This window comes from Natrix helvetica (genome assembly GCF_964273705.1).
Source record: "Natrix helvetica genome assembly, chromosome: 6".
Classification (NCBI taxonomy): domain Eukaryota; kingdom Metazoa; phylum Chordata; class Lepidosauria; order Squamata; family Natricidae; genus Natrix; species Natrix helvetica.
Genome location: NC_138553.1, coordinates 23,037,573 through 23,049,765, shown reverse-complemented (window position 1 = coordinate 23,049,765; position 12,193 = coordinate 23,037,573). Strand labels below are relative to the sequence as shown.

General features: G+C 40.8%; 1 protein-coding gene across 1 annotated transcript in view; it reads left to right on the top strand.

The window, feature by feature from the left end:
- Positions 1-434: 434 nt before the first annotated feature.
- The window catches only part of PAH (phenylalanine hydroxylase), a 44,390-nt gene continuing 32,631 nt past the window's right edge, over positions 435-12,193 (top strand). The window contains exons 1-2 of the mRNA XM_081957399.1: positions 435-603; positions 4,322-4,429. Coding sequence (XP_081813525.1) covers positions 583-603; positions 4,322-4,429 — 129 coding nt within the window. The 5' untranslated portion in view covers positions 435-582. The remainder of the gene's footprint in view (positions 604-4,321; positions 4,430-12,193) is intronic.

Genomic DNA, 12,193 nt, shown 5'->3' with positions numbered 1-12,193 from the left:
GTGGTTTTATTTACAGGAAATTTGCCCCCATTTAAATTTGAATGCATTCCTCAGAATTGGGCAATAAAAGATTTTCTCCCTCTAATAGAAACTTAATGAAATAAATATGAATAAACCATTATTTGGAACTCCTGTTTGGTTGGATTACTGGTATTGCTACAAGCAAGCAGCATCGTTACGGTTGGTTCATATGAGTAGGGAAGGAATAAACGCAGAACTGAAATTACAGAATTGCACAATGCAAACCATAAGACAAGAAATAATTCATGTGGTCATCCTGAAAGAAAGCACATGCAGAAGGATAAAGGATCCCACTTTTGACTTTTGTAACTTATGGCCAAACCATGGTGCCTTTTGAGTTGAAGGGGGTGGAGCAGAGGGGTGTGTGAAGAAAACCCCACCTTTATCCAAACTCTGCCAAAGAATTGAGGTCAAAAGAGGGGCCGAGCCTTCAGTTGTAAACTCAGCTTTAAATATGTGTGTTCATAGTTTGTAGAAGATCCTGCAAACATTGTAAAATCGTTTAGGAAAAATACTGTTCATTAGTGCTTGGGGGAAAAAAACAAATAAAAAGTCAGCAACATGAATGGAGATCTTTTCCAAGTAAGTCCACTATATTAAGAGGACGTTTTATGAATGTATTTAAATGTTATAAATAAACACTAACATGTATTTTTAAAGAATGCATAATGTTGCAGTTACTAGTTATACAACTGACACTAACTTTCAATTCTATGCCTTCAACAGCAAGGTAATTATAGGCAGATATAAGTCATTGTTTTTATATTCTTGTTATTAACCTGCTCTTAAATGCATAAATGCTGAATCTGACAATCCTAAGTCTACTTTTATTTTATTATTTTATTTTATTTTGATTGTTCTGGAACAGGGAAAGGGGGAATAAACTTGCAGGCATAGCATTTTTTCCACATAGATTTTCCCATGAATAATTTGTATTATGATTAATATATATTTACTTGAGCTACTGTGGAGAAAATTAGGTATTTATGAGAATGTTTCCAATAACAAATAAATAAGGTGTTGGTTTTGCACACAGTTGTATAAGTGTATGTTAAGTCTGACCTACATAATTTCTATCTATACATTGAGATTTAAAATACATGTTCATGTTAAGTAACTGCAGTTAAACACCCTTCCAATATCTCAGGCAGCCTTCTTAAAATCTGGAGATGAATCGTGGTGAATGATATGTTTGATGAATTATGTGATAGATAGAAATATGCTGACCATGGACACCTAAAGTTATCTACAATTAGAAACCCCAGATCCCTGAATTTGTGAGCAAAGGAATTTGGGAAAGGAAAATAATGTCATCCAATTTTTTATGGCAATGTTTCATTTCTTTCCCAAGTATCCTCAAATGTATTTGCTTATCACCAATGGTCCAGCATATCTGAAATCTGGTGAATACATGCCTCAGTGTAATAAGAAAGTTAGACCAGTGATTATATCAAGTTGTTTTCAACTCTTAATGAACACATAGATTTTTTTCCCATGACAAATTATCTCTAACCTGGTCTTTTAGGTCTTCCAAAGGTGCACTGATCGTTATTGTAACTGAGCCCATGCACCTTGTTATTGGCTATCTTCTCCCCCCCCTCCCCCCATCTTCCCTAGCATTACAACGTTTCCCAGAAACTTAGGTCTTTGCATACTGTGTCCAAAATAGAATAATTTCAGCCTGGTAATCTGTGTTTCAAGTGAGAACTCTGGATTGAATTGTTTGATGATCATTTGTTTTCTTGGCTGTCCACACAATTCTCTAAGAGTTTTCTCCAGCAGCAAGTTTGAAGGCTTCAATACTCTTTCTACTGTTGTTCTTCAAATCCATCTCTTGTTTTCATAACGGATCACAGGGAATACTGTAGCTTGCATAATTCTGGTATTTGGAGTTATAAACTAAATAGACCAAGATTTATCTATCCATGCTGGCTGGGGAATTCTGGGAGTTGAAGTCCACAAGTCTTAAAGTTCCCTAGTTTGGACACCCCTGATCTAGACTATGGAAACAAATGGCAGGTTTGCCTTTCAATTGCATTGAGCTGGCCCTGTTTCAGAGGATTCCTTCAGCCCGGATAATCTCTGAAGCGAAATATTTAATATTAATGGACTTTTAGCTGCTGCTGTTTCTTATTTTTCAAACAGTTTAGCAGTTCCATGGCTTTTGTGGACGGGACTCTAGACTTTGCTATGACTTCTTTTTAAAATGCTGCTTTTCCATATGAACTAAAGTGGAGCAAAACAAATACCACAGTGAAATTCACTAATGAATTCCTGATTTTCCAAGAATAAAAATAAAGGATGTACACAGCATTCAATGTATCCTGCTGGGATAAGCTTAGCAGTTCTGGATTTGTTCAAGATTTTGCTCATAAGAGGGTATAATCCCCCACCCCCACCCCCCACCCCCGCTCCTCTCAGTCTTGGGATGTGCTTAATTTCCTTAATTAGGAAGATTGCATGTACCAATGAAGCAACAAAGAGCTTTATTTTGTGTCCAGAGCAACAAAGAGCTTTATTTTGTTTTTCTCATCATCATCCTAAAATGTATTGACCATTCAATTTGTTCTCCATCATAAAGGTTGAACCAAAATGCTTTGAGTTGAGATATATATATATATATATATATATATATATATATATATATATATATATATATATATATATATATATATATATATATATATATATATATATATATATATATATATATATATATATATATATATATATATATATATATATATATATATATATATTACCCTCCTTTTTGTAACAAACATTTACTGGAAACAGAAGTTTCTGTTTACCAAAAGCCGCTGACTGGTTTTAGCTGAACCTTTGTCTGACATTTAATAAATACTCCTCATGAGCTTCACAGACTTGTTATTAATGTCACAAATGATATGCACTGGAACAAGTATAGGCTATTTAACAAGACGTTCTCTTGTCTCAGACTCAACACGTACAACTTAAGACACTGAAGAAATAGCAGAAAGAAAGATTGGCAATATTTAAAAAAACCTGAGAAGGAGGAGGTGGACATCAGCATTTTTTAAATGAATTTTAAGAAAGCAAGCTTCTTTTTTTAATCCATTTTTAAATTTTTTCATACAAATTTACACGTATTATAGAAACAAAGTGTTGACCGGATCTTTCCTTTCACATCCTCTCATTTACCTAATCCATTTTACATCATAGCTTGGTTTTCACTTTCAGCCAAATTATTTTCTTCCATTATTTTCAATTTTGATACTTCTTTTTTCTTAATACATAAACAATATCTTCAATTGCCCCTTCAAAAATTACAACAAATTATCATTTCATATTTCTCTATTGGTCTATTTTACTGTAAACAATATATATCCTCTAATTAAGTTTTAACATAGAGAGCATTTCTTTCAATTTTTTCTACAATTAACAATATACTATAATTTCTTTATTTCTTTATTCATTACATAACAGTACCAATTGTACTACTATTCTCTTTAATCTACTAATACAACTCCTTTTCCCTTCTAATCATCATTGCTGCAAAAACTTAATTTGCCAAATTTAAGAACAGAGGAACATCTTGCAAATAGAGAAATTCAATCCATTGCTTCATAACAATCTCCTCCCATTCGAGCCAATATATAGAAAGAAAAATATGAAGAACGGTTGCAGGAATTGAGCTAGTCTAGAGAAAAGAAGGACTATGGAGGAAGTGACAGCAGTATTCCAATATTGGGAGGGCTGCCGTAAAGAAGAGGGCATCAACTTATTTTCCAAAGGGCCAGAAGGCAAGGCGAGAAACAATGGATGGAAACTAATCAAAGAGAGAAACAACCTGGAATTAAGAAGAAACTCCCTAACAGTGAGGACATTTAACCAGTGGAACAGCTTCCCTTCAGATGTTGTGGGTGCTTCACCACTCGAGTTTTGAAAGAAAAGACTTGGCAGCCATCTGTCTGAAATGGTATAGGGTCTCCTGCTTGAGCAGGGGGTTGGACTAGAAGACCTCTGGTTCCTTCCAGCTGTATCCTGATTGAATGTGCAATTCAAATTTTATGAAGCTTGCTACTGTAGAGGCTGCCACACTCATCCCCAAGGAAACAAGCCAATGGCAAGAACTGTCATTTTAAATATGTTTAATCTTTAAAAACATTTTTTCTGTCTGTTTATATGAGAGCTAAGATGGATGTGAATTGTAAAAATAGGGTATAAAACAGCTAGCCAGATTCAATTTTAGAAGTTAGAGTTGATGTAATTAGTTTCCAGACACCAAAGCCTTGTAAATAATTTCATATTTATTATTTAGGAATCCAGGTACATTGAAGAGAACACTTCCCAGAAAGATGCAATCTCTCTGATTTTTTCCCTTAAAGAAGAAGTTGGAGCCTTGGCTAAAGTCCTTCGCATATTTGAGGTATGTATTTTGCAAAAGCACTTGTAGGAAGACCGAGGCTGCAAAATGACAATCCAGCCATCATGGATGCAGTTCCCAGATGTCATCTACTTTGTGGTTAATCTCAGATGACACCCCAAACTTTCCTGTGCTAAAAAGTCTAGCTGTTACTCTTTTGTTCCCTTGCTCCTATTCTATGTTATTGTCCGTTTGGCAAGAGAAAATGGCGAGGAATTGCAGGAAGCATCATCCCAAAATAAACTGGATTTTATATTAAGGGTTTACAAAAATCTGTTGTCCAATTTCCCTCAGCTATTCTTCACCTGCAAAAAATACTTGTATCCTTTTTGTCTATCATACTAATTTCTTTAGGGAAGCATGGTGGTTTAGCAGCTCAGGCTCAAAATATGAGTGCAACGCAATGGGGTGAGCTGAGCTCCTGTCCTTGTTTCAGCTCATGCCAGCCTAGCAATTTGAAAGCATGCAAATGCAAGTATATAAATAGGTACCACTTTGATGGGAAGGTAACAGTACTCAGTGATGACATGACCAAATATCTTTGGACAATACTCACTCAATGACTTTGTAACGGAAATGAGCACAGCCGCCTATTTGACCATGTCTCCCTTTTTTCTAATTTCTTTAGATTATTTTTACAGTGTTTCTTTTAAACGTATCTCACTGTTATAAGATGGAAGTGCTGTTGGTTTTTCTTCAGTAATTATTGCTCTGTAACTTCATTGCTTGTTTTACTAATTTGAAAAAGGCATTCCCCCACATTTTCTCTGGAACAGTAGGGTATGGGAATGAGCTCAAAGCTACAGGAGAATCAGTTATGTATTTCTGTTTATTACTATATTTGATATGGTGAAATATTTACAAAATAGCTTCATTAAAATTTCATCCTGGAGAAAAATCTATATAGATAAGAGTTGACACTGACTTGATGACAATGTCCCCTCTTCTTGTGGGAGTGCAAGACCAGGTGCCGGCAGCTGGCTCTCTTCTCACATTCCAGCTGACTTTTAGTACAGTAAATAGGAGTTTTTCTGAGTAGCGTTTTAGTACAGTAAGTGGAGTTTCTTTAAGTAATGTTTTAGTACTGTAAGTAGGAGTTTTTTTGAGTAACATTTTTAGTACAGTAACTAAGGAGTGTCTTTGAGTAACATTTTAATACTGTAGCTGGGAGTGTTTCTCTGAGTAATTTTTTAGTACTGTAAGTAGGAGTTTCTTTGAGAAACATTTCTAGTACTGTAGCTAGGAGTGTTTTTCTGAGTAATGTTTTTTAGTGCAGTAAGTAGATGTTTCCTTGAGTAATGTTTTAATACAGTAAATAGGAGTGTCTTTGAGTAACGTTTTAGTACTGTAGCTAGGAGTTTCTCTGAGTTACGTTTTTAGTGTAATAAGTAGGGTGTTTTTTGAGTAATGTTTTTTAGTACTGTAGCTAGGAATGTTTCTCTGAATAATTTTTTTTTAGTACTGTAGCTAGAAACAGGAAATCTAGGAAAGGTGTGTTGAGGTGTAGGATGGAAGTGTAGGCAGCGCGGCAGTATCTCGCAGCGGCCACTCCAGATCCAAAGTGGTGCTATTTTTATGTTGTATCCCATTCCACGAAGCATATGGATGTCAGAGCAACTGGCATTTATGTGTACCTTCGGCAGACACTATGGAAATACAGAAACAATTCCAACACCATTAATGATGATTTGCGGGAGAAGCTGCGCAACCTTAGCTTGTTCTGAGATCCAGGCCCTCAGACCCCGGCATCGCCAGAAGCCAACGGATGGAGGAGGGGGCAACAGAAGTAGTGCGAGAGAAAGCGGAAGCGCGGAAAGCGAGCAGGGGTTAATGCTAGGCTAAAGGCAAACCCTAGCCGGCCTGCTCTACTATCCATCCTGCTAGCAAATGTCTGCTCCCTGGACAATAAATTAGTTTACATCAGACTTCAGCAAGCTACTGTACTCACGGCATGAGTAAAGACACTGCTGCATCTTTGTTTTCATGGAAACATGGCTGAGTGATAGAGTTCCGGATGCTGCTATTCAGCTGGACAGGTTAACTGCGTTTCGTGCCGACAGAAATGCAGCTCTGTGTGGTAAGACTCGTGGCGGCGGACTGTGTATATCAACACAGAATGGTGTAAAGACTCTGTCCTCATTTCCACCAATGCTCACCGCTTGTGGACTTTATGGTTGTGAGATGTAGACTTTTTTATTTACCCAGGGAATTCACCACTGCTATTATACTCAGCATGTATATTCCGCTAGCGCTAATGCTAAGGAAGTGCTCTGTATACTTGACCTGACCATCAACGAACTGCAGAACACACACCCTGATGGACTTGTTCGTTAACTTCTCCACTTCCTCTCTGTATGCTGTCTCGTCGTTCTTGCTGATAAGACCCACCATGGTCTTATCATCAGCGACCTTTATGATGTGATTCGAACTGTGCATTGCTACACAGTCGTGCGTCAGCAGGGTGAACCGCAGGGGACTGAGCACACAGCCCTGAGGGGCTCCAGTGCTCAGTATGATGGTGTTAGAAGTGTTGTTCACAATCCGGATTGTCTGAGGTCTTCCAATCAAAAAGTCCAGGATCCAGTTACAGAGGGAGGTGTTCAGGCCCAACAGGGTGAGCTTCCCCATCAGATGTTGGGGAATGATAGTGTTGAATGCTGAACTAAAGTCTATGAACAGCATTCGTATGTATGAGTCTTTGTTTTCTAGGTGAGTGAGGGCTAGATGGAGTGTAGTGGAGATGGCGTCGTTGGTGGAGCGATTCGAGCGGTATGCAAACTGCAGTGGATTCAATGTTATGGGCAGCAGGGTGTTTGTATGCCTCAAGACGAGCCTCTCGAAGCACTTCATGATGATGGGAGTAAGTGCAACGGGATGGTAGTCATTGAGGCAGGACACTGATGGTTTCTTTGGCATGGGGATGATGGTTGTTGTCTTGAAGCACTTTGGGGCAACAGTGGTACTCAGAGACATGTTGAAGATGTCGGTAAAAACATTTGCCAGTTGATCTGCCCATCCTCTGAGTACTCTGCCAGGAATATTGTCTGGTCCCGCAGCTTTCCATGGGTTGACTCTGCTTAGAGCTTTCCTCACATCAGCAGTGGAGAGACAAAGTATCTGGTCATTGGAAGGAGGTGTGGTCTTCCTCACTGTCACATTGTTCAGTGCTTCAAAACAGGCGTAGAAGCTGTTTAACACATCTGGAAGTGAGCCATCCCCCTCACAGGCAGGTGGTGATGTTCTTTAATTAGTAATGGCTTGGATGCCCTGCCACATATGCCATGTGCCGCCGCTGTTCGTGAAGTGTTGGTGGATGCTCTGGGCATGTGCACACTTTGCTTCTCTAATGGCCCGGGACAGATTGACTCTCACTGTTCTTAGGGCTGCTTTATCACCTGCCCTGAATGCAGAATCTCGGGTTTTCAGTAGAGCATGCACCTCTCCAGTTATCCACGGCTTCTGGTTGGAGTGTGAGATAATTTTCTTGGAGACTGTGACATCATCAATGCACTAGCTGATGTAGCCGGTCACTGATGATGTGTACTCCTCCAAGTCAATGCAGTCACCATTGGTTGCAGACTCCCTGAACATGTCCCAGTCAGTGCATTCAAAGCAGTCCTGAAGAGCGGAGATGGCTCCTGCTGGCCAGATCCTCACCTGCTTCCGAACTGGTCTTGAACGCCTGATGAGTGGTTTGTATGCTGGAATTAGCAAAACAGAGATGTGGTCTGAGTAGCCAAGAAGCTTCTTTCCCCCCTCTTTTCCACCGAGTGTTTCATCATTTAAAATTTCTTTTGGTGTTAATTATTACCTCATTTTGTTCTAAGAAGTGATGAAATCTGCCACAACTGGAGTTGTTTCCAGTTGCACATCTTTCCATCACTCTGAAAATTGCCTGGTTATCCACATTTCCCAGTCTGGATATTTAAAAAAAAATGGGGGAAAAGCCACAACCCTAACAAAAGGAATTTCTATATGGTATCCTTTGGGATTTAAGTCTGAGAAGCCAGAAATGATTGTGCAATGAAAGATGGACTATTCATATGCACTTTTAAAGTATTCCCGACTTCAGTCTTGAAAGTTTTACCTTTTACCTTTACCTTTATTTTCGATTTTTATATCGCCCCCTCTCCCCAAAGGGACTCGGGGCGGTGTACAGTCAAATAAACAGATAAAATGGAATACAAACATACAAACATAAAAACATAGAAGAGGAGGCAATACAACACTGTACAGGTAAAGAAAATAAAAACAGTAATCCTAAAAAATACCCAATTAAAATTACCCAGTTAAAATATATCTGCCAGGAGGTATAATAAGGTTATGAATGGTCCAGGCCGGCTAAACGGAACAGGTGAGTCTTCAGTTTTCGTCGAAAGGAGGGAAGGTCGGTGGTGGTTCTGATATTGGGGGGGAGGTCATTCCAGAGGGTTGGGCCCATCACAGAGAAGGCTCTACTCCTAGGTGCCGCCCGTTGGCACTGCTTAGTGGACGGCACCCGGAGAAGCCCCTCCCTATGAGAGCGAATCGGTCGTAGGGAAGTGTGTGGTAGGATGCGATCCCGCAAGTACCTAGGTCCTGAGCCATGGAGCGCTTTAAAGATGGTGATTAACACCTTGAAACGCACCCGAAAGACCACAGGCAGCCAGTGCAGCTCGCGCTGGAGCGGTGTTACATGGGAGTACCTAGTACTCCCCAAAATAGCCCGCGCGGCTGCGTTCTGGACTAGCTGCAGTCTTCGAGCGCGTCCCAAGGGAAGCCCCATGTAGAGGGCATTGCAGTAGTCCAGCCGAGACGTCACCAGTGCATGAGTGACCGTGCGTAGGGCATCCCGGTCCAGTAGGGGGCGCAATTGGCGCACCAGGTGAACCTGGTGGAACGCCCCCCTTGCCACGGCTGCCACATGGTCATCCATTGACAGCCGGGCATCTAGGAGGACGCCCAAATTGCGCACCCGTTCCACAGGGGGCAATTGCTCGCCGCCTATGGTCAGCGATGGAATCAACTGAACCGGGGTGCCAGTAGCCACAGCCACTTAGTCTTGGAGGGGTTGAGCTTGAGTCTGTTGTCCCCCATCCAGACCCCGACGGCTTCCAAACACCGGGTCATCACCTCGACAGCCTCGTTGGGGTGGTCTGGGGTGGAAATGTACAGCTGCGTATCGTCAGCGTACAGATGATACTCCACCCCAAAACCACGGATGATCTCCCCCAGCGGCTTCACATATGCGTTGAACCGAAGGGGCGAGAGGACCGACCCCTGAGGCACCCCACAAGTGAGTGGCCTCAGAGTCGACCTCTGCCCCCCTGCCAACAGACATTGCGTCCGGTCGGAGAGGTAGGAGCCGAACCACCGCAAAACGGTGCCTCCAACTCCCATCCCCCCCAGCTGGCGCAATAGGATACCATGGTCGATGGTATCAAAAGCCGCCGAGAGATCTAATAGGACCAGGATAGAGGAACAACCCCTATCTCTGGCCCTCCAGAGATCATCGACCAACGCGACCAAGGCCGTCTCCGTGCTGTGTCCGGGCCGGAAGCCGGACTGGTGTGGGTCTAGCTATTCGGATTCCTCAAGGTGTTGTGGAAACTGCTGTGCCACCACATTCTCTACAACCTTCGCTAAAAAGGGAAGGTTGGAGACTGGACGATAATTATCTAGCTCCATCGGGTCAAGGGAAGGCCTCTTGAGTAAGGGCCTCACCACTGCCTCTTTCAAGGCAGCAGGAAAGGACCCCTCGCTCAAAGAGGCGTTCACCAGGCCCAGTAGCCAGCCTCGTGTCACTTCCCAGGATGCCAGTACCAACCAGGAGGGACACGGGTCCATTAAACATGTGGTCGGTCGCAGCCGTCCACGCAACCTATCCAAATCCTCGGGGGCAACAGACGCAAACTCCTCCCAGAGTGGTCTCACAAGACTCACTGTTGGCAGCTCCTCTGGTCCACTGAAGGGGGCCCATCCGCTCCGGATCTGAGCGAAGTTCTCCTTCCCCCTGCCCATGTAAGAGCCATAAAGATAATGATAGTATAATAATACCTCTACTTGCTTTCTAGTACCTAGCTTCCCTTTTAAAATCTCAGAATTTGTGGGTTTTTTTAAAAAAAACATTTATTTAAAGAAGATATAGTATGGGCTTTAAGTGCATTGTATATCTAGGAAAAAGTTATATAGAAACACAAATTGTATAATGACCGGAATCCCATCAATTTTTTATTTAAGAAAATAAAAATTGAGCTGTAAATGGAAAGGAAATGCAGGGTAGTGAGAAATGCAGGTAGATTTCTTCTTCTTCTTCCTGAAGCTTCTGTTTCATAACCAAAGGGGAAAAAAATCAGTGATTACCCAGAATGAGATGTGTAAAACTTTTTTTTTTCTATGTTCAATTGACTTCAGAATGGATTTTCAATCAACGCATCTAACTCAAATTTTGCTCCAAAGATGTACAGAAAGTTTGAGTTAGATGCATTGATTGAAAATCCCTCAGCATCCCTCATACATACACAGTATGTGGGATGGAAGCAAGACATTTTACATAACAAAATGGCTCTGTTCAAACCTTGAGATGCCATTTGGATCATGGGCAGGCAAATGCTTGTAGCTGGAGGCTGCATTAAAAAGAATAAAGCTGCTTCTGAATTACACAGAGGGCACTGAGGTGATACAATGATGTCACCAGGGAGTCTCTGTCAAAAATTTCATCCGTTTGATGAAGCCCATCTCTTGAGGATTGATTTAAAATCAAAAAGATTTATTCATCTTTGTAGTGTCAGCTAACTATATTGCTCAGTATTTTAGCAAATAAATAAAGAGAAAGCAAAATCATGTTGTACGTGAGTTTCTGTAATCAGATCGAGAGAGATTCTCCAAAGAAACCAAACCTGCATGTAGATCAGGTTCCTTACTGATTACTGATAAAAAATTCAGTTATTGATAGCAACAAAAACATTACAAATACTCTGTAGCAGCTCAAAGTCTAATATACTTTGTCGATGTGCTACTTGACTTATGGAACAGTATCCTGAGAAGCAGTATATGTTCTTGGCTTTTGTTTTTGTTTTAATTTTCTCCTCGGGATGTTAATCAGATGGATTCTCTTGACATTAACTTGAAACGAGGTTGAAATTCTGTTCTTCAATCTGATGGAGAGCTTGGCTGCACTTCTTAGTCGTGTATAAGAGTGGAGAAACAATATTCCTTTAACCTCTTTCTCCTGAGGTGGCTCAGCCTCCATAGACACGTTGGCCTTCCCCTGCAGAGCTCTTGCGAAGCTGTGATGAGTGTGCAGCTCTGTTCTTCATTCATCTCATAGAATCAGCTTGACACATGAAAATTCAGAGTTAGAGTACCTCATAGATGACAAGCTAGTCTTGTCTGAAGATGTCTAGTGGTGGAGACAGGCATTGTCTGGGCTCAGCAGCAAAACAGCTTGTTAGCATCTATATGTGAGGTCTTCAAGGAATTCTAGGGTTATAGGCTAAACTGGGATTTAAAAAAAATAAAATAAAAAAAACCTTCCTGGAAGAAGGAAATGGCAAATTATTTCCCAATTGTTGCCATGGTAACTAAACGTATGTCTCCATAAAACCAGCAAGAATCTAGTTCAATTTAAAGGATACTTTAGTATTTTAGAAAAGAATGCTTGGTTATTCCCCTTCCAGAAAATTGTTTCACCTTTAAATATCTCTTAACATCAGGCACAAAATCAGCAATGTTTCTCCTTTAACATGTAGATCATTACAGTTAATCCTAACCTTTGGCTCAGCAAAT